The sequence below is a fragment of the Lactuca saligna genome, chromosome 9, assembly GCF_052625555.1.
Source record: "Lactuca saligna cultivar CGN05327 chromosome 9, ASM5262555v1, whole genome shotgun sequence".
NCBI lineage: Eukaryota > Viridiplantae > Streptophyta > Magnoliopsida > Asterales > Asteraceae > Lactuca > Lactuca saligna.
This window is the reverse complement of record NC_136425.1, coordinates 158,339,045-158,362,715: the sequence shown is the minus strand read 5'-3', so window position 1 is coordinate 158,362,715 and position 23,671 is coordinate 158,339,045. Positions and strand designations below refer to the sequence as shown.

Sequence of the window (23,671 nt, the reverse complement as noted above, 5' to 3'; positions counted from 1 at the left end):
TGTATAATTCCAATGACACCACATCGTCCAATATTGGAATGACGCCAATCAAATTCGAGGCAAAAGGATTAAGGATTAGGGCATATCATTGTTAATTTTTTGCTTTCAGGGTCTTGATGGAGATGCTCTACCGCAGGAGAAATTTACGCTCGAATATGCATAATTTTCTTTGGATTGCATGCTCTCTAGGGTTTTTATTGTTGATCGAATAATTGTTATATTTGTTTGAAATCCATTCAAATTTCATATATCATTGCGATAGGTTTTCATAGAATCACGCAAGGATGCATTATCATCTTTCAAATAAAGGATGATAATCTGGTCACTCCTTCGGATCGTAAATTAGGCAAGGCTATTTTGTTTTTTTTAATTTCTTTTATTTGGTCGTTGAGAATTTTCTGGGGCTTTTAATTGAACCTGCATTATGATCTTTTATTTCTTTTCTTAAGTTGATGCTTTTTAATTTCATGATCAGCTATTTTGTTGTACAAGGTTAATGTTTAATTTTTCATTTCCTATCTTTTTAATTATTTGTCTCTTGTAACTTGTGAACTATTATATGGAAGTGTATTTCATTTTCTGAACATGTTAGGGATTTTTGAAATATTGCATAAGCTTCTAGATCAAGAAAAGCTTAGCGAGACATTTATACATGCAATCCTAATTAAGGGGTTTCCACATAATCTATCATGGTATCGAGCCAAACCCTACGTCTCTTTCTAAGCGTGCCTACATTAGACTTAAGTTTTTTCTTTTTTCTTTAATCTACATTCCCAGTCCACCACAATCAATCCTATGTCTCCTCCTGTTCTTTGTCTCACTCCTACATCTCTTATCACAACCTCATTCACTGTTGCATTGGTTCCTTTAGATGTTGTTGACTATCATCACAACAACCCATGTCGAGCATTAAATATGTCCCACCTAATGTACACCAATCTTCTGTTGTTGTTGTTTTCTAGGAGCATCTTCGCCGCTGATCACTTGGCCTACTATCCTCTATCATTGTTTTGTTTGATTGATGCGGTCAATTTTCTCACAAGTTGCCCTCGGTTAATTCTTCTAGTGTTTCTCTACTACCATTGTTGTACATGAAGACACTATTAGTTTGTTAGTTTACGTAATCTCAAGGCAAACACTTGCCTTTCCTTTTATCTCTTGTCATAATTAAATATATTTTGTGATTTTTTTCACTAGTTCATAATGTCCATTCCTACTAACACTACACGAAATCAAGGTACTACCGGCGATGCTTTTAGCGAGGATAAGAGCTTTTAGCGGAAACACAACACTTTGTCGTTGCTAAAAGCCCTTGTCACCACAAAGGCGTCACTGGTAATACCTTGTTGACCGAATCCATATTATCCCTTCCAGTAAACCCCAACTGTCTGATCGAATATCTAATGCAAAGCATGAAAAAGTCACCACTAAAGGCCGAAAAATTCACTGCTAATGGTCGAAACAAAGATGCGACATAAGCTCCCTCGTTATTGTCGCCACTATTGGTCATTGTTGCCGCTAAAGGTTAAGTGTCGCCGCTATTAATTACTGTCGCTACATGTTATAATGGCTAAATCCTTAGGAAACTTTAAGTACTTAGGTGTTATGCTAGACAAGATTTATGATATGTGTTGTACTTAATTGTTACGATGCCTAAATATCCTATTAAAATAACCATAATTAGGGTATATATATATATATATATATATATATATATATATATATATATATATATATATATATATATATCACAGATAATTATGAGATAATAAATATATATATATATATATATATATATATATATATATATATATATATATATATATATATATATATATAATAACATGTAATAATGGCTAATTCTCTTGGAAACTTTAATTACTTATGAGTTATGTTAGACAAGATTTATGATATGTGTTGTACTTAATTGTTACGTTGTCCAAATATTCTATTAAAAATAACCATAATTAGTATATATATATATATATATATATATATATATATATATATATATATATATATATATATATATATATATATATATGTTGTGCGATTTGGATCATAGTTTTGTAAATCAAAACCGCAAACCGCACCGCAAATTGCGGTTTTAGAAAATCGTAAACCGTAGATCACACCACGAAAATTTAAACTGTATTCTATGGTACGGTGCGGTTTGAACAGTTTATACGGTTTGTGCGGTTTATTGCATACCTCTAAAAGTTACTCATGTGTTAAAAAATCTGAAAAAAATATTGTTATACCTAAAAGGTCTTAGTGAAGTGGGTTAATTTAGGGAAACTTTGTCAAAACAGTAGGACTTTGTGTTTGAACAAATCCATTGATCGTTAATTGTTAAAGGAAGAATCAAAAGCTTTCTTACATCATGCCTTTTTATATTCTACCTAAAACGAATATCTAATGATTTTCTTGAATTAATTTTTCAAAGAAATTATACTTTTTTCAACGTTTTTAATATTCAAATTATGAAAAATATGAATAGAAAGAAACATGTGTTTAAAGTCCTAATTTTAGGTGGAAAAATCATGAAAATAATGACGTGTTAATTTTTAAATGATGAAAAAAATAGAATCAACGTGTTCATAAATTTTAGTATAAAAAATTATGAATAAAGGTGGTCATCAAATGTTTAATTTGTTATAACTTAACTAAAAGACATTTACTAACTTGTCCTTTAGTTCATATACGTAGAAACGTTTGTAGTACTTAAATCAAGTTGATTATATTATAGAGATTTGTTCTCACCTTTTTAATATTTTTATTATTCTTAAATGAATATATAACTGGTTATAAATAAAAATGTAAGATACTGAATTCCCCACCCCCTTATTTGCAAGATGAAGTTAAAACCAAAGTCACCCACCATTTTTCACTTCTGGTATCTCATCTTTGTATGCAATGTGGTTCTTGAAGCCTCCAACAATGGTGATATAGGATTTCGATTGGAAGAAAAAGATCATGTCAAAAGATCAGATTTCCCACCAGGGTTTATTTTCGGTGCAGGCAGTTCTGCCTATCAAGTTAATAATTTCCTCATTATCTTCCTTTTTCTCATGATCATAGCTTTTTATAACTCAACGTATGAATGCATGCAGGTTGAAGGAGCTTATCTTGAGGATATGAAATCCTTAAGCAACTGGGATGTATTTTGTCATTCTATAGGTTAATATCATCGATTATTCGATTGCTATAGTTTATATGATGAATTATTTTTAAACATTTAATGATGAATCCATTGCCATTTTTATTAGGTTGTGGAGAAAACGGAGAGAATGGAGATATTGCAGATTGTCATTATCATCTATTTTTGGTATAACTACTCTTTTTAATATGTCTAATGACTTTTGATATCAAAACAATTTGTTTATTTCGAATATGATTCTTTATTAATGTTTCCTTAAAACAGAAAGATATTGAGATAATGCATTCCATTGGCCTAAAAGCATACCGATTTTCGATTTCATGGGCTAGAATTCTTCCAAGAGGAAGGTTTGGTGAAGTTAATATGGCAGGGATCATGTTCTATGAGAAGATCATAGACAATCTAATTCTCAAAGGTGCTTTAGTTAAAAGTGAAATAATATAATATATATGTGAAATCCAAGATTAACTCTCTAAAAAAGCTTTATGGAGAGATGATGAGAGACTTCACACACACACATATATATATATATATATATATATATATATATATATATATATATATATATATATATATATATATATATATATATATGTATATATATATATATATGTATATGTATATATATATATATATATATATGTATATGTATATATATAACCATGTCACCTCAATACCATGCATGATATATGTAGAGCTCAAGATTCCCTCCAAATAAGCCTTTCTGAGAAAGGAAAACTTCAACTTCTATAGAAATAAATAGGATGTTGTGCCATTGTTAGATACACTTAGATACATTAACAAATAATTTATTTGATTTGGTCTCAAATTTTAGATACATGTATGAGTTCCGATGTGTTTTTAGTTTTACGCAATATTTTGTGAATGAGACTTGACAACAATACTATAGGAATCGAGCCATTTGTGACGATTCATCATTATGATTTTCCGCAAGAACTTGAAGATAGATATGGATCCTGGCTAAATCCTGAAATGCAGTAAGTCTAAAAATTGTCATTTCATCTTTGTATCGATTGTTTTTCTACTCTTTCTGTTCTCTATCTAACGTAATATGGTGGCAGAGAAGACTTTGTACATTTGGCAGATATTTGTTTCAAATATTTTGGAGACCGAGTAAAGTATTGGACTACAATAAACGAACCAAACCTGTTCACAGATTTAGCTTATAGGTGGGGGATTTATCCACCTTCTCGTTGCTCAGAGTTTTTTGGCAACTGTCGTACCGGAAATTCTGACGTTGAGCCTCTCATTGTTATGCATAACCTGGTATTGGCCCATGGCAAAGCAGCAAATCTATATCGTCAAAAGTACAAGGTAATTATTTATCATGATTTTTTTTTTTACAAATATTCGGCGTCCATTCACTTTGTAAATATGAGTTTGCATTTATTTTTTTACAAATAGGTGTCAGGTCACCAAAACTTAAGAATATTTAAGATATAATTGTCCATTTATATTTCCAACAATAGCCCTTTAACTTGTTCCCGAGAATGGATTCCTCCTCATTCATCAAGTCAATTTGGAGTGTGTGGTAACACTTGCGGGAATTCCAGACAACTACTTTAACTTGTTCAATGTGTTATAATCTATAAGTACGTCTTTTCTATTTATAATTTTAGTCTGTATCTTTATAATTTATATATATAAATTTAGAAACATAACACCAATTTGTATATAGTTGTTAACAATTTATACCATTAGAAAATGTCATCAAAGTAAATTCAAATTTCGATAATTCGTCACTGAATTTTAGAAAACAAAATCAAATTTGCTAACAATTTACACCTTTCACATCCCGATAATACATACTTTTTAAATAATCAAAGTTGATTGATATTATATTAAACATCTTTCGATAATTTAGAAAATACAAGATGACTTTAATGAAATATTCAAATTACTAATATACGAATGAAATGAGTCAAATACAATGGAAAATGTTTAGTTTCACCCGATATTTAGCTATCACCACTTTTATAGAAAAAAAAATTGTTTATTTTAAAGAGAATTTATATATGCTCTTACTAGGAATCAAAATGTCATATTTGTGATCTGTTGTTCTTTTTAATCTTTAAAATATCATAGTTGCCCATTACTAGTTTATAATCCTTTTTTTTATCATCGTTTAATCATTAAAATTGAAAACAAAAACTAAAGAATCAATTTGCCCTTACCTTATAAATGGCATACGATCAAAATAATTTACCTCATGCCGTTCTCAATAGCCGGTGTTAACATGTTGTCATGCTCTTTCTTGTCCTCTTGCCATCTCCCAATCCAGATTCCATCAGTTCTATAGAAAACCCTAAGGAATCTATTATGGAGTTCTATTTTTTCAAGAACATTAAATCTGACTTTCTTGATTCCCATTTGGAATCATATGATTTCAGCAATGATTTTTTGTCAATTATCCCTCAAGATATTGGAATTCTCAAGAAAAAAGAGTCAGAAAGTTAGATTCCAGAAGAGATTGATGATAATCATTTTGAATTCGAACCTATTCCCCAAGACCATAAGAACAAACAACCGAATCTTGATTCCAATGGCAAATACAAATTGGATTCATGCATACAAATGATGGAATCAGTTAATGAACTCATGAAAGTAATTAGGTTTTAGGATTCAAGATTCTAGTGGTTTAAGATCAATATTCTAAGAGACTAAGATTCTAGCATTCAAGATACATTAATAGAGGGGCTTCAATCATTTAAGATTCCAATGCATATGTTGCTTACGTTGCCAAAATGAATGCATCTATGTAAAAGATATCGTTAAAAATCAAATCAAATGCACATGGAAAAGTGTAAGATCAAGTGCAAACATAACTTTCATCACATTCACGTGGTGAAATTCATCCACATCATAAACAAAGATGAAAAGAGAGCAAGTAGAAAGACCGACAACTTATAAGTACATGTTGCTTAAATGTGATTGCAAGAAGAAGGTTAGCGGCAGGTTAACACCGGCGAGAAGTAAAAATCTTTTGAGCGTGAATATATCCTGCGGTTTAGAAGGCAATGGCAATAGGTCCATTTAGTAATTTCTTTTCAATTTTAATGATTTAAAAATGTAAAAAGAATTATAAATTATTAAAAACTGTTAAGAAAACACATTTGGGTAAACTAATATTTTAAAAGATTAAGATGGTAAATATTAGATTGAACAAATATAATATTTTAACATTTAATGAAGCCATACGAAATTCTACCATCTATTTTATTATCATTTTAATTATCAATAAATAGTCTAATTACAGTTTTTGTCGATGTAATATTTGATTTTAATAATTATTCTTTTAATCCTTGTAGTTAATAATTTGCATTTTTTTAAATGACAATTTAATCAACCGCTAAACTACTTTTATTTTTATCTATGTTTCAAATGGATCTCTCTCTCCTCCCTCTCTCTCTCTCTCTCTCTCTCTCTCTCTATATATATATATATATATATATATATATATATATATATATATATATATATATATATATATATATATATGTCAATATGAAAATATAAATACTTTCCGAAAATATGAAAATATATTTTATCTTATAAAAATTAAACACAAGTATTTTAGAAAATAATTTTATTAGCAATAAATGAGTTTAACAACCGTTTCACTTTTTTCCACATCCTTAACCACTTTTAAACTCAAGTTTTCACAATAAAAATATTAAAAAGCATGCTTTGCTAATATGAAATAATTTCTTATGTATCATCGATTATCATTGTATAGTTCAATGTTTGGATGGATTCTTATCCAAAACACAAGGTTGAGGTGGCAAAATCTCATAAGTTTTGCTTGTATTCGTGTTTTTAAAAATTATTGACATTTTCGCAAAACCCCTCATATATATATATATATATATATATATATATATATATATATATATATATATATATATATATATATAACCCGTGGGAACCATAGTTAAAAAATTAATTAAACTTTCTAAGTAAAAACTCAATACTATTAATTAATAATTTTAAATAACTTATTAATTAAACGATATTTTTTTAGTTATATATAAAATTATAATCGTTGATTCAAATAAATACATAAAATATATCATCATATAATTTGTATGAATTATATTTTATTATAATTTGTATACATTTTATTTTATTTTTATTCTAATATTATTAATTTAATGGAATTAAAATGTGATTTAAATTTTGAAATTTGAAATTTGAAATGAAGAATTATTAAATTGACAAGTGTCATGATATTAATTATAAGTGCCAATAGATTGATAAGTGTCATGATATTAATTACAATGCCTAACATAGTGACACATGACAAAAAAAACTACTATTTTATTAGTATATATATATATATATATATATATATATATATATATATATATATATATATATATATTGCAATTGTTGTGCAGGCTAAACAAGCTGGATTAGTCGGGATTGTTGTAAATTGTCCCACGTTCATACCATTAACAGACAGTGAGCTTGATATTGAGGCCGTTAAAAGAGCATTCGCTTTCCAAATTGGCTGGTACATACTATTCTTAAACATATTTATCCAAGAATTATATATATATATATATATATATATATATATATATATATATATATATATATATATATATATATATATATATATATATATATATATATATGAATGAGAGAGAGAGAGAGATTATTTTGAAAAAAAAAAAAAAAACAAATATCATCCTAAGGTTATACGGTCTTCATCAAGCTGCTTACCGACATAAGATTTGAAAAAAACAAATCTATATTTTTTTGATGTGTATATGTGCATATTTTAATATGTATGTATGTATAATTAAATACATTTATATTTTACGATGTTTTTTGAATTTTATTTTACTTTCCCATACGAATTTTCTAGAAGCTTTAGATGCTTGTGGTGTTGATTGAAAATTTTCGTTCGAAAAGTACTTTTTATGTTCTCTGGTAAATACTAGTTCTCAAAATAACTCAAACATACATGCCTGCCCGCCCACCCGCACGCACGCACGCTCATACACACACACACAAACATATATATATATATATATATATATATATATATATATATATATATATATATATTTCAAATGAAAAAAAGTAAATAATGTGAGAAAGTAAAAACACTATTTTTATGTTATTATTCTGCAATGAATTTTGTATCCACAATTTTATATCATTATTCAGCAATGAATAAATGAATAGTCACATGTTAAAACTAAATTTAAAATTTTCTGTAAAAATCCATATACATGAATTTATATTAAAATTATAACATTGTAATGAATATATTAATAATCAAATGTTAGTATTTATAGTGGAATTACTTCAACAATACACATATAGAACATTTATTACAGAATAATAATATAAACATAATGTTTTTAGTTCTCATACTATTACTATTTTTATTTGAACTTACTTCTCTCTCTCTCTTTCTCTCTCTCTCTCTCTCTCTCTCTCTATATATATATATATATATATATATATATATATATATATATATATATATATATATATGGTTTAACTTCTTACCATTAAACAGGGTACTTGATCCCTTGATATATGGAGAGTATCCCGTAGAAATGGTTAAGTACCTTGGAAGTGATTTACCAAGTTTCTCCATCAAAGAAAAGAACATTGTGAAGAATAGTCTTGATTTTATTGGTATAAACCATTACTCAGCTATATATACTAAAGATTGTACAAACTCTACATGCTCTCCAATTGCAAATCGTCCGATCCAAGGTTTCTTTGACACTGTAGCAGAGCGCGATGGTGTGTTGATCGGTGAACCTGTATGTAGGAAATGGTGATTTTTAATTATTTATTTTATGTTTAATTTTATTTGAGATTAAAGATCTTTACCTCTGTTTGCCAAACAGACTGGGGTAGAAGATACATATGTTTTTCCTCAAGGGATGGAGGAGATTGTTAATCAAATCAAGTTTCGCTACAAAAATAAACCTATGTTTATTACAGAAAATGGTAAGGGTTGTGTTTCAGGTATATATTCAAGTAGTTATGAATATTCTATTAGCCATGCAAATATTTTTTTTTCAGGTTATTCTTCACCCGATCTGCAAGAGAAACGAGTGAATGTAATTTTGAATGATGTGAAACGAGTTAAATTCCATTTAGAATACCTTGAATTTTTAGCGAAATCAATAAGGTCTTCTCTACAATCTTTTCGTACTCTAGATTTGTATATTTAGAAAGTAGCCCATTTATATTCAGATTTCAAAGTGTACCATCATTATTGAATAAATGACATATTTGGTGTTTTAAATTATAGAGAAGGAGCAGATGTACGTGGATATTTCGTATGGTCCTTGATGGATAACTATGAATGGATGAGCGGTTACAATGTAAAATTCGGGTTATATTATGTGGACCGTGAAACACAAACACGAAAACCAAAGCTTTCTGCAAGATGGTATAAGAGTTTTTTAAGAAAAAACACTACTGATCTTGTCAATATTAAATCGTATATATAAAATATTCGATGCAAAGTTTATATGTTGGGTTGATAATACATTAATAAATGAATGTATTAATCAGCTTTAATACGTTAACACTAGGATGAAAGCAATATCACTATTATGCAGTAAGATTGTCTAATTAGCCCCTCTATGTTTACCCATTTTCTTATAAGATTTCTATTTGTTGTTGTTGTTGTTAAGTAAGTTAATAATGAAATATATACGAGTAAATGTCCATGTTATATTTATATTGTTTTGTTCCTTAAATGTTTAATTTAGTTAGATTTTTTCATCTAATTGTATTGGTCCTCATCATAGAAAGTGGACTATTGTTTGTTGGTGAAAATTTTGGTATTTTTTTTATTCTATATTATGTGTCTATAGATTCTAGAATATCATTTAGTCTAAAATAAAGTTAATAATAGATTATGGAAGATTCAGGATCAATATTGGGAATTGTAGAACCCTTAAATCTTATAGCGGGTACCATGAGATGAACACTAGTGAGCATAATATTTTAGCTCATGTTTCTTCGTTGTAAGCATATATACCCGCATGGGTTATCAAATATCTCGCCATCAGTCCATGAGTGTATTTTTTTAGTACACTCTCACTCCCGTAGGGATGAAGATATATGGTATAGAACAACTACTTTCCTTTCATCAAAAAGTGGTAGTATATTTAGTTTAGTATTCTTATTGGTTTAATAAATTGATCATTAAGGAAGTCGGCGATTGGAAAATAGATTTGATCTTGATATACGTAATACTTTAAACAAACTAGTTAACCATATTCTTATTCCAGATCTCAAAAATACACGCTAATGATAAAGATAGTATGTAACATGTTTGATGTATTCTACATAGTATTTAAAGGCGATGAAAACCTTTGGGATTGATTTGATGGAATATTTCTATTCAAATAAATATTCAAGGAATTTAGGATAGACCTTCATCCTAACTTATGTAAAAGCATTAGATATATCGACTTTGGTTGCCTTATCAGTGGCAACGAGTATCACTTTTATTTTATTTTTCGTTTTTGTTCTCTTGTACATTTGTTTTTTGTTTTGTTTCAATAGTTACTGACCTTAGAATCTACATTAGAAATACTATCACCTTTTCTGGAATCCGGGCACGAATTTTACAAAAAGAATAAAAGCCAAAAAGAAAAATCGAGTAAAAAAGAAGAAAGAGACACTGAAGTAATCATGATAGATAACGTGAATATAATATTGGAAGAATAAGTAAACTGTGCCAGAGAGGACACCAGTGCAGGTCTATTTCGATCACCAATTCCGACCACTAGTGACTTTGAGCTCAAAATCCAATTTTTACAATTGCTCAAAGCGACACATTTTATCGGAAAAGACCATTACGACGCTCACAATCATATTGAAGAAGTAATAGAGATTGTTGAGTACTTTAATATATCATGGGTAAAAAAAGGGTTAATCATGTTAGAGTTTTCCCAATTACATTTAAGGATATGGCAAATAAATTGGTCAAATAATTACGGGCTTCATTAAGCATGACATGGATGATCTTAAGTCTAAATTCATATACCAATTTAGCCCACCATCGAAGTTTGCTAAGCTGAAGATTAAAACTTAGAATTTTCAAAAAACTTAACATCCTATTTTGGATCGTCTTTGATTTAGGGTTCGTGGGCTGCAGCCCGGGCATGAGGAAGCCTCGGGGCTACGACGAGCTGCTAGAAGTGTAAGGCTTCTCGCCACCTTTCCGTGGATATGAGGTTCATTGGAAACGAACTTATAACGAGGAAGCTATGATAGTTTGAAGTTTTGGAAAGATAGGTCCCTTATTTGAGAAAGGTGTCAGCTGTATATGTGGGGCGTACGAGTGTGTACGCTTAGCGTACTCATGTGCGTGAATTTGAAGCGGAGCAACCTAGTATGCTGGGCGTACTAGGCACAGGGTGAAAACCCTAAATAAGGGGTGTCCCTATTTAAAGAATATGATGGCCCCATTTCTGGCCAACATTTCATGCCTTCAACCATCTTAATACCCTAATATCCATTCCTCTAACTTGAGTGTCCATTTGTGAGCTTCTAAGTGTCTTGTAGTACCCTTGGATTGGGAAGGAGCATGGAAGAGAATGGAGTTGCAATCCAGGCTTTGGATCTGAGCTTTTCTGTGGATGGAGCATCATTTGAAAGTATAAAGCTAAAAGCTTTCTCATCATTTTGATTTGAGCATATTATGGTCCTTTTTAGGTTTTTTGGGCCTATTGTGTGTGGATATTTTTATCAGAGGAATATTGTGTATGTCTAGGGCCTTTGTGTTGGATTTGCCATTTGGACTTAAGTTTAAGAGTTGTTCCTTGGGAGATCCCATTTAGTATTGGGCCTTGGTGGGCCCAATGAGCTTGAATTAATTGTGGGTCGGGTAGTGAGCTATCTTTAGATCAAATGAGTGAGGTTTGGTCTTAGATCTTAATTGGGTAATTGTGGCTTTTTGTTCAGTGTTAGTGGTCGGTGTGCAGCAGCAACATCTATAGGAGCTGTTAATCATCCGAGGTGAGTCTTCTCACTATACTTACCTAGAGTGGTAATTTTTGTGTTACCGGAGGGTCTTATGTGTTTATATTGAGTATTGTGATATTCTGCATTATGCCTTTGTGATTTATACGGTGTATTATTCTGAGCTTTACTGAGTTAGGACTGGAGGGGTCCACCCGAGTTGTGAGACTGGAGAGTCTTCATTGAGACACATGACCAAAGGGTCCTTACCGAGCCGTGAGACCAGAGGGTCCTTGTAACACCCTAATATGAAAATATATGTTTATGGATTTTAGAGGCCAAGGCTAAGGGTATTTTGGTGTTTTATGGTTTTTGAGTTATATTCAAGAGGTTTTGGGCCGGGATGTGTCACTAAAAGTGTAGGGCTTCTCGTCGCCTATTCATGGATATAAGGTCCGTCAGAAACAAACTTAGAACGAAGGAATTATGATGACATAACTTATTGACATTTATGGCCCCTTAATGGAAATGTTGTCAAGGCAATCCCTAGCATGCACAAAGTGCACGTGTGTTTAGCTGGGTACGCCCAGCGTAAGGCTGGAGTACGCCCAATGTAGCGGGGCATTTGATCGCAAGTGTTGAAGGCGTACGCCCAGCGTACACTAAAAGCCTTTAAACCCTATTTTTTGGAGTGCCATTATATAAAGAACATAATGGCTTCAACCCTAGCCCCCATATCATCCTCCCCAACATCAGAAGAAACCCTAGAACGCCCCAACCTTCAATTTGTGAGATCTTGACCTTGGGAATCTCATTTTGGTGGTTTGAAACTTGGAAGAAAAAAGAAGAAGATTGGCAAGGAGGAACCTTGAAGGCCAGAGCTTATAGATCTGAGATAGCATGATCTTCTGGAACTCTTTGAAGGTATAAAGCTCACAGCTTTATTTAAGGGTGCTTAGATCTAGTATGGTTTAGTTTTTGGCCCAAAGGTGGAAGCTTTATAGCTTAAATTCGATTTCCAAGCCATGGGTTGCCACCCTTGGTGCTAAATGACTCCCTAGAACGAAAAGTTGATATCTTGAAGGTCCAAATAAGTGTATGTATGAGTTAAGACCCTTTTTTTTTTATGGAAATAGATTATTGTTTTTGGAGTTTGAGCTTATGTGGGTCATGCAAGCCATCAAGTAAGCAACTTTATGGTTTAAGACATGGAATAAGACTTGGATCTAAGTTTGTAGCTTTTGACTCGGAATATTAAGCACTTAATAGAGAAAGGACTTAACCAAGTATTACGCTTAGCGTACGTGTAGGTACACCCAACATATGTATCATCAAGCTCTCACGCTAAGCGTACTTTGGGGTACGCCCCAAGTAACGCAGTCAGTTTGGACTTTGAGTATTTGGGCCTCGGTGTGGGCTGTATTTTTGACTCGGGCCTTAGTGGGCCAGCAGGAGTCAGTGTATATGGGCTAAGTATAGGTGTTGGGCTTAAGGTAAGCCACAATAAAGGAATTCGGGTCCAATGTAGAAAATTGGGCCATTAGTGGGCTATTGGTGGACTTAGAAAGAATTAAAGGGTTTGGGCCTTGGTTATGACCCACACCATAGCAGGGGTAAAATAGTCATTTTACCCATAGAAGGATCATTTTTCAGATTAAGTGTTTTATTTGGTCATGATAGCCGGGGACCAGCCGGAACAATAGATAGATACCTTATCCCTTTTGTAATATGCGGAGCATAAGTGACGTTTTTCTAAACATAATTGCATAGTTTTCAGAACAATACATGATCAAACATACTAGCCAAACTATAATAGGTATAGTTTGGGAAACTCATTATAGGTTTTACATAATCAAACTACATACAAAGTTAAACATATAAACTAATATAGGTTTAGTTTATCCAGTACTTCATTCAGAAACGAGAGTATTTTACTAAATAATTATTTTGTGTATAAATATTTATACTCCACGCCGTATACAAGCAATTTTGAACTCGAGAACAACCGAAATTGTGAGACCTATCTTCTTTATCCCCCTCAGGGTACCAGTAAATCATCGCCTTTAGTATAACCAGAGTCTCCTGGAGGGAGAGCGTGAAACTTGTGAATAGATCTATTCGGGACCGACAATCCCACACCTGAACTGTTAGCTAAAGTTAGACGAGTACGCCTGGGGTGACAAATTTTGTAATCGTACGACGCCTAAAGAAACGTCAAGGAGATCATCAGTCATTTAGCATGGTTATACGACTCACAATAAGTATAAACTAACATTTGTTTACGGGATTTCTTTCTTCAATAGTTCTTTTTTAATTAACGAAACTATCTATTCACTTACTGGAAGGTATTCCAGGGACACAACTTTTGGTTTTATTTTAAGCAATAAAACTACTATACATACTGGTTGTAGCCAGGGTTTTCAAACAGAACATACACTACATACTGGTGGTAGCCAGGGTTTTCAAACGAAATATACTTTTCATATAGTAATCAACAAACATGTTAGAAAATATTGTATTTTCTTGGAAAGCATGCACATATATTCCAAAACTTGATAACCATGCTTTTCGATACAAACGACATTTTCCTTATAATGAAAAGAAACCATTTGTACAAATTTAGTGACTAGTTTTCAATACAAAAGCATGCTTATGGACTCACCAGCTTTATGGTGATACGTTTTAAAAAAACGCTTGTATTCTTAGGGCAACGATAGACTGGTACCCTCGCTAGCTTTGGAGAAGACATATCACTTTTGAGTCTCGTCTTTCTCTTTTGTTATATTTTTATGTACACAAACTGTGTTTTCAAATGGATGTAAATGTTCTTAATGTAATGTAATGGTTGTGTTTACTTCGATTGCTATGATACGATTTTTGTGATATTACGCATGATGTCACCCTCCCTCGGACGTTTCCACCGTCATTTCTGACGCTTCGGGGGTGTGACAGATTGGTATCAAAGCTATTGTTTATAGTGAACTAAGTATATCGAACCTTACATGGTTACAATTATAAACACTAAGGGGACGAAGCGCTCTAAAGTAAAAGTATACTTTTCAAACATAAGTATTTTTACAAAAAGTATACAAGTATACCTACATACCAGAGACAATATCATTTGTAGAACAAAACAAAAGCATTTGGATGTTGGATACTATGGTTAAACCTAGGCAGTTATGTAATCATGTCTAGGGTCAATATAGCCTGATCAACTATATTCATTCGAGACATGACCAACATGTTCTTGGGAGTGACTGTGGTGTTGTAGCAAGCCTAAAACTTACCAAGTATTCCTACCACAAGATATCGATAGAACAAAGCATTCAACATAAAATACTATAGGAGTATTTTAGTCAGAGCCTAATACATTGTAGAAATTCATTCCAAGTGTTGCTACTCATTCTTTCTTAGTGATAGTTTACTTGTTTTAGTAACTCTTTCCTATTTATCGCTTAGTAGAACACCTTACCTATCATATAGAGATATACCTTGTTTCATATCTCTTAATTCGTAATCCAAGATACTTACCATCTTCTTCTTCCTGATATAGAACAAGATGCCTCCAAAGAAAAGACCTAACAAAAAGAACAACAATTACTCAATGGATCCAACGCCACCACCACCTCCTCAATTCAATCCCGCTATGTTCCAGGAAGCTGTTACTACCACTGTGACTGCCGCTTTGTCACAGATAAATCCTGGTGGTTCTGGTGGTTCCGGGAGTGGTATTCATTCCCAAAATCATGAAGGTGGTCAAGGGCATTAGAGGGAGTGCTCCTATAAAGATTTCATGAATGCAAAACCCACATCTTCTGACGGCAACGGAGGTGTTATTTCCCTGACTCGATGGTTCGAGAAGATTGAGTCTATCTTTGGAATTTTCTCTTGTTCTGAAGCCAACAAAGTGAAATTCGCTACTTGGACTTTCACCAACGGAGCGTAGACCTGGTGGAATAGTCAGGTCAAATCCCTGACCCTGCCAGTAGCAAATGCTATGGGTTGGGAGAGCTTGAAGGAGCTCATGCTCGCTGAGTACTGCCTACGGGGCGAGATGCAGAAACTGGAGCACGAGCTATGGAACTTGAAAATGAAGGGTTCCGACATTGCTGACTACACTTCTAGGTTTGAAGACCTAGCACTTCTTTTCCTGGGAATGGTCCCCCGAGAAAGCAAGAAGATAGAGAGATACATTTGGGGATTGACGCCCCCAACTCAAGGAAATATCTTGGCGGCCAGGCCAATCACTTTCGACAGCGCCAAGTGTCTGGCGCAGACTCTTATAGATCATGGGGTTGATTTGGATAAAGTGACAGCCACTCTCGAACCATCTAAGGGAAGTGGTGAGAAAAGAAAGTTCTGGAAGCAACGAAAGGGCCAGTTTTCGCAGGATCCTTCCAAGAAACAAAATACGGTGGCAGTTCACGTTGCTACTACTCCTACCGTTGCTCCTGTAACTCAAAAACCTACCATAAAATATACTGGTACCCTCCCTTGGTGCAGCAAATGCAACTATTATCATCACATTTCCGGCCTATGCCGTGAAATGCTCTGCAACAACTGTGGCAAGAAGGGTCACATGGCTAGAAGTTGTAGAACACCAGTCCAACCAACCAATCAAGCATCTAGAGCAGGTGTGGGTCAAGCCTGTTATGGATGTGGGGAGGTCGGGCATTATAAAATAAACTGCCCCAAGGAAACAAACATCTGGCAACACAGGGAGAGTACTAGAGATGGGGCAAGAGGAGGCAGTTTCTAACCCTACCGTTGTTACGAGTACGTTCCTCATCGACAACTCTTATGCATGCATTCTTTTCGATTCTGGTGTGGAGAGATGTTTTGTTATCCATGCATTCAAACATCTCCTCAAATGTAAACCTCAACCCCTAACCGAAACATTTACCATCAAGATGGCTAACGGTAAGAAAGAGAGCACTAACAACATATTCATCAGATGTACCCTTACCCTAAACGTTCATTCCTTTCCCATCGACCTTATGCCAGTTTCCATAAAAAGCTTCGATGTTATCATTGGTATGGATTGGTTGAGCCCCAATCGTGCTGATATCCTTTGTTATGAAAAAGCTATCCGTCTCAATCTTCCCTATGGAGAAACCCTCATGATTTATGGCGATAAACTCAGCTCAAACCTTTGCATCATTTCGTGCATCAAAGCCCAAAAACTTTTGCGAAAGAAGTGTCATGCATTCCTAGCCCATGTTGTTACTGAGAAACAAGAAGTTAAAGGACCTCGAGAGCATCCCCGAAGTCTGCAACTTTCCTGAAGAGCTTCCGGGAACCCCTCCTGAGCGCCAAGTCGAGTTTCACATCAACTTAATCCCCGGAGCTACCCCCATAGCTAAAACCCCATACCGCGTTGCGCCACAAGAAATGCAAGAGTTATCTAGCCAGCTCAATGAGCTGCTCAACAAAGGATTCATCAGATTGAGTTCCTCACCCTGGGGAGCCCCGATTTTATTTGTGAAAAAAGAAGGATCTCTTTTCGGATGTGCATTGACTATCGCGAACTGAAAAAGGACACTATCAAAAACCGTTATCCTCTTCCTCAGATCGATGACCTTTTTCGACCAACTTCAAGGAGCCAGCTACTTCTCCAAAATAGAACTAAGGTCAGGGTACCATCAGCTTCGAGTCCACGAGGGTGATGTTCCTAAAACAGCATTTCGGACTTGATATGGTCACTATGAGTTCGTAGTAATGCCTTTTGGTCTAACCAACGCACCGGCGGTATTTATGGACCTGAGGAATCGAGTGTGTCGTCCTTTCCTTGACAAGTTTGTAATCGTGTTCATTGACGATATACTTGTATATTCCAAAAGCGAGGGAGATCAAAGCCAACACTTGAGATTGGTGTTGGAAACTCTAAGAGCGGAGAAACTATACATGAAATTATCCAAGTGCGAACTCTGGATTCGGAAAGTAACCTTCTTGGGTCACGTGGTAAGCGAGGAAGGCGTACATGTGGACCCCTCCAGAATTGCCAAACCTTTAACCACTCTGACTTAGAAAGGTGTACCCTTTTGTTGGAGTGAAAAACAAGACAATGCGTTCCAAATATTGAAGGAGGCACTATGCAGCGCACCTATCCTATCTCTGCCCAAAGGGACGGAGGACTTCGTTGTCTACTGTGATGCATCCAATCAGGGCTTAGGCTATGTTCTCATGCAACAAGGAAAAGTTATTGCTTATGCCTCAAGACAGATAAAGGCACACAAATTCAATTATACAACTCACGACCTAGAGTTGGGAGCAGTGATCTTCGCATTGAAGATATGGATACATTACATCTACGGAACCAAGTGCACTATCTTCACTTACCTTAAAAGCCTAAAACTCATTTTCGATCAAAAGAAGTTGAACATGAGACAGCGGTGATGGGTAGAGCTACTCAGCGATTATGAGTGCGAAATACGCTACCATCCCGGCAAGGCCAATGTGGTGGTGGATTCCCTTAGTGTGAAAGAATGCTCAAATCGTAGAGTGAAGGCACTGACAATGACCATCCATTCCTAATTATCCGCACATATCAGAGAGGCTCAGTTGGAAGCCTTGAAACCAGAAAACGTGCTAGGTGAAGCCTTGAGGGGAATGGAAAAGAACTTAGAGATCAAGGGAGACAGAGTCTACTATTTCATGAATCGGATTTGGACCCCAAAGTTCAGTGGTTACAGGGAGGTTGTCATGAACGAAGCTCACAAGACTAGATACTCCATTCACCCATCATCAGACAAGATGTACCTTAATCTCAAGAAACTATATTGGTGGCCGAACATGAAAGTAGAGATCGCTAGTTTCATGGGCAAGTGTCTGACTTGCGCCAAGGTGAAGGTAGAATATCAGAAGCCCTCAGGTTTGCTTTAACAACCAGAGATACCCGAGTGGAAGTGGGAGAGGATTACCATGGATTTTATCTCCAAATTACCCAAATCTCCGAGTGGGTACGATACCATCTGGGTAATAGTCGACCGGTTGACAAAATCCGCCCACTTCCTTCCAATCAAAGAAACATTCAAAATGGAAAGGCTCACGTGAAAATACATCCAAGAAATAATTCGACTGCACGGTGTGCCTGTATCCATTATCTCCGATCGAGATAGCAGGTTCACCTCGAGATTTTGGTAGTCCCTACAGAAAGCTCTTAGAACTAAGTTGGATATAAGTACAGCTTACCATCCTTAGACGGATGGGTAGAGTGAAAGGACCGTCCAGACCTTGGAAGACATGTTGCGAGCATGTGTCATCGACTGCGGTAAGTAGTGGGACACCTATTTGCCCTTGGATGAATTTTCCTACAACAACAGTTATCATACTAGCATCAAGGTTGCGCCTTTCAAAGCTCTTTATGATCGTAAGTGCAGATCCCCTCTGTGCTGGGCTGAGATGGGTGACACGTAGCTAGCCAAGAGACAAGTCCCTAATAGCACTCTCACTGGTCCAGAAATCATTCGCAAAACCACAGATAAGATCATACAAATCCGGGAACGATTGAAAGCTTCGAGAGATTGACAAAAGAGATACGCCAACAAACAACAAAAACCCTTGGAGTTCCAGGTCGGAGATCGTGTTCTACTGAAGGTCTCACCCTGGAAAGGCATGATACACTTTGGAAAGTGTGGAAAGATAAATACGAGGTACATAGGACCATTCGAAATCCTTGCTAGGATCGGTCCCGTAGCCTACAAACTTCGTTTACCACATGAACTTAGCAACATTCACCCTGTCTTCCACGTTTCAAATCTTAAGAAGTGCTTATCTGACGGAACCCTTGTAATCCCTCTCGATGAGATTGAAATCAATGAGAACCTCAACATCGTGGAAGAACCGTTCGAAATCATGGATAGAGAAATCAAATGAACGAAACAAAGTCGCATCCTGATAGTGAAGGTTCGTTGGAATACCAAGCGGGGACCTGAATTCACTTGGGAGCGTGAAGATTAGTCAAAGCAGAAGTATCCGCATCTCTTTCCAAATCCATGATTTGTATTCTACGTTCGAATTTCGGGACGAAATTCCCTCTAACGGGGGGATGATGTGACAACCCGAAATTTATTCCGTTATTTTAACCTGCCTCTGTTAATAAAATTTAATTTTTATTAAATTTTCCGTCAACTTCTCGAGTCTAATTAAATATACTAAACTCAAAACAATCGAGGTTTGGGTCCAATAACGATTTTTTCCGAGTCAAAGCATAACATCCGGGCCAAACACCCCTTCGAGAGGAGTATACGGCCGCAAACTCGAGTTTACGGCCATACACCCCCACCCGACCCCTTTGCCGTAAACTCACCCCTATATAAGGGATTAGAGGCCTTCATTCCACCCTTTACACACTCTAAGAGCCTTATCTCTACTCTCTCTCTCTATAATTTTCGAGTTTTGCTCAAGGACCCTCAAGAATGTAAGTGATTCTTTACTTTGCTTTTGTTTATATCTCATTTCTAGTGTTGAATCCATGTTCATCCCATTGAATTTCATCCTTTTCTAGATTTTCTCTCTCACCAAGAACACACACTAGTGTTTGGTGGCTAAAAACCTCATTTCAAGCCTCTTACAGTAAGTAAGTACCATCTATGCTTGATATCTACTAGAAATCAATGGTTTTTCACCTAGAAATCGACCCAAATCATGAACACGAAATGGGTTTACGGCCGTACACCCTTCAATAGCTGTAAACTCCATTTTTGGTCGATTATTGGCCTTTAAACCCTACTTTGAGATGTGCACAAGGCTTAGTAAAATTCCAAGAGGCTAGAAAGGACGTTGAAACATCAAAAATCGCACCTCTCACCAAGTGCTTACGACCGTAAACTCATGGGTCGTAAACTCGTGGGCCGCAAACACTTGGGCCATAAACTCGTGGGCTGTAAACCCTGTTGAGCTGCAAACCCATGACAATACACTCCTGATTACGGCTGCAAACTCCCCATCTTCAATCACGTGTGATTCAAACACTTAGTTTCAAGTGTTTCCTAGTCCCTAACGTGGTTTCCTTCCATAACAAATAGTGTTATGCCATTATCTAATACATATATGCGCTTTATATGTTAAATAGGATCCGTTTGTGTCTGAAGCATTGTCTGACACCCAACAACTCTTATTGATCTACAATCGAATGCCACGTCATACAGTGAGTTCATACCCCTACGCTTTTACAGATTTTAAAACGTTTTCAGGGGGGGGGGGATACAAGTCAAACATAACGGCTTTCACAAGTAAAAACTGATGCAATTACTACGGTTTTCTGTCAAACAGATATATACCTTATCGCTTTTGTAATATGCAGAGCATAAGGGACGTTTTTTTAAACATAATTGCATAGTTTTCAGAACAGTACATGATCATAACATACCAGTCAAACTATAATAGGTATAGTTTGGGAAACTCATTACAGGTTTTACATAATCAAACTACGTACAAAGTTAAACATATAAACTAATACATGTTTAGTTTATCCAATACTTCATTCAGAAACGAGAGTATTTTACTAAATAAGTATTTATACTCTACGCCGTATACAAACGATTTCGAACTCGAGAACAACCGAACCACACGTAAACTAGTTAATATAGGATTGTGAGACCTATCTTCGTTATGCCGCTCAAGGTACCAATAAATCCTCGCCTTTAGTATAACCAGAGTCTCCTGGAGGGAGAGCGTGAAATTTGTGAATAGATTTATTCGGGACCAACAATCCCACACCTGAACTGTTAGCTACAATTAGGCAAAATCGCCTGGGGTGACAAGTTTTGTAATCGTACGACGCCTGAAGAAACGTCAAGGAGGTCATCAGTCATTTAGCATGGTTATACGACTCACAATAAGTATAAACTAACTTTTGTTTACGGGATTTTTTTCTTCAATAGTTTTATTTTAATTAATGAAACTATCTATCTACTTACTAGAGGGGTATTCCAAGGATACAACTTTTGGTTTTATTTTAAGCAATAAAACTACTATACATACTGGTGGTAGCCAGAGTTTTCAAACAGAACATACACTACATACTGGTGGTAGCCAGAGTTTTCAAACGGAACATACTTTTCATATAGTAACCAACAAACATGTTAGAAATATTGGATTTTCTTAGAAAGCATGCACACATATTTCAAAACTTGATAATAATGATTTTCGATACAAACCACATTTTCCTTATAATGAAAAGAAACCATTTGTACAAATTCAGTGACTAGTTTTCAATACAAAAACATGCTTATCAACTCACCAGCTTTATGCTGATACGTTTTTCGAAACCACTTGTATTCTCAAGGCAACAATAGACAGATACCCTCGCCAGCTTTTGGAGAAAACAGAGCATTTTTGAGTCTCGTCTTTATCTTTTATTATATTTTGATGTACACAAACTATGTTTTCAAACAGATGTAAATATTCTTAATGTAATGTAATGGTTGTGTTTAGTTCGATTGATATGATACGATTGTTGTGATACTACGCATGACGTTGCCCGCCCTCCGGATGTTCCTGCCGTTATTTCTGATGGTTCGGGGTATATGGACTATTTTTGTTATATATCTTAAGCTAATATGGTGTTAATTGTTGTCGTATTGTACATGTTCTGCAGTAGAGATCTTCTTAGCTATCCTATTTCTGTTATATATCTTAAACTAATATGGATGGAGATGCATAAGTTTTTGGCAATGTTTAATTATATGGTTACCCAAAATCATGTGGTATATGGCCTCTTTTTATCAAATTGAATAAATTATGGTCTTTGTTAAATCTGTCAAGAAAATATTTAAATTAAGTCCATGTTGAAGATGAATGCTTTTCATGAAAATGTGGGATTATTGGCAAGAATATACAAATCGTTGCAAAGATGCTTGGAATTTGCATCTATTAATTTTGCTTCTTTTTAATTCCCTTTATAGATTCCACCATCAAAGAGTAAGATTGGTCAGTATTTGTTAAGTTTGTGTCCTCACACTTTACCTTGTATTAGTGTGTTGACTACATCTAATTAGTATCTTCATATTTACCTTGTAAGTTTGTCATGCGTCTTACATTTTTTTTTGGGTAAAATCTGATTTACTCGAGCATCAAGATCACACCACCAAGGTTTCTTTTTTTATGCATGTTATAAATTTACAATATATGTCTCTTTTGTTTCTGTTTTGTAGCCACATAAAGAAGACAAAAGTTTTTGTTATTTGGAACCCAAAAACGAGTTCTACACCTTCAAGAGGTAAAATCACCTGCTTTAAATCGGTATGCAAATTAACAGCCCATTCATGCTTCGAAAATAACAATTTTTTCATCTCCACCCAACTTTTTAGGATCAAAATAAAATAACTTTAGCAACATCACCTCACGAAATTCCACAGATTCACGTTATCACAACCATAAATTTTGGACAACGATTTTAATCACGCTCCCACTTGAATTATTTCCGCATTTGGCCTCATTTCTATTCAAGATCACCATAATTTTGATAAACTCTATGTCATCAATCGACATTTGAATAATGAAGGAAATCACAAGTCCATTAAAGAACTAATGTCC

General features: G+C 34.6%; 1 protein-coding gene across 1 annotated transcript; it reads left to right on the top strand.

Annotated features, from left to right (window-relative positions):
* Window positions 1-2,818: 2,818 nt before the first annotated feature.
* LOC145018130 (beta-glucosidase 18-like) lies at window positions 2,819-9,899 on the top strand. The gene is made up of 11 exons (XM_078976045.1): window positions 2,819-3,038; window positions 3,114-3,180; window positions 3,270-3,328; window positions 3,425-3,575; window positions 4,071-4,158; window positions 4,243-4,495; window positions 7,579-7,694; window positions 8,715-8,967; window positions 9,055-9,157; window positions 9,233-9,341; window positions 9,465-9,899. The coding sequence occupies exons 1-11, from the start codon at window positions 2,856-2,858 to the stop codon at window positions 9,664-9,666; spliced, it is 1,584 nt and encodes a 527-aa protein (XP_078832171.1). The 5' UTR covers window positions 2,819-2,855; the 3' UTR covers window positions 9,667-9,899.
* Window positions 9,900-23,671: the final 13,772 nt, after the last annotated feature.

Excerpts from the sequence above, each read along its gene's own strand:
- LOC145018130 (XM_078976045.1), top strand. The coding sequence starts at position 2,856 with ATGAAGTTAAAACCAAAGTCACCCACCATTTTTCACTTCTGGTATCTC. Across the intron at positions 3,039-3,113 it reads CAGGCAGTTCTGCCTATCAA|GTTGAAGGAGCTTATCTTGA; the intron begins GTTAATAATTTC and ends GAATGCATGCAG. Across the intron at positions 3,329-3,424 it reads GTCATTATCATCTATTTTTG|AAAGATATTGAGATAATGCA; the intron begins GTATAACTACTC and ends TCCTTAAAACAG.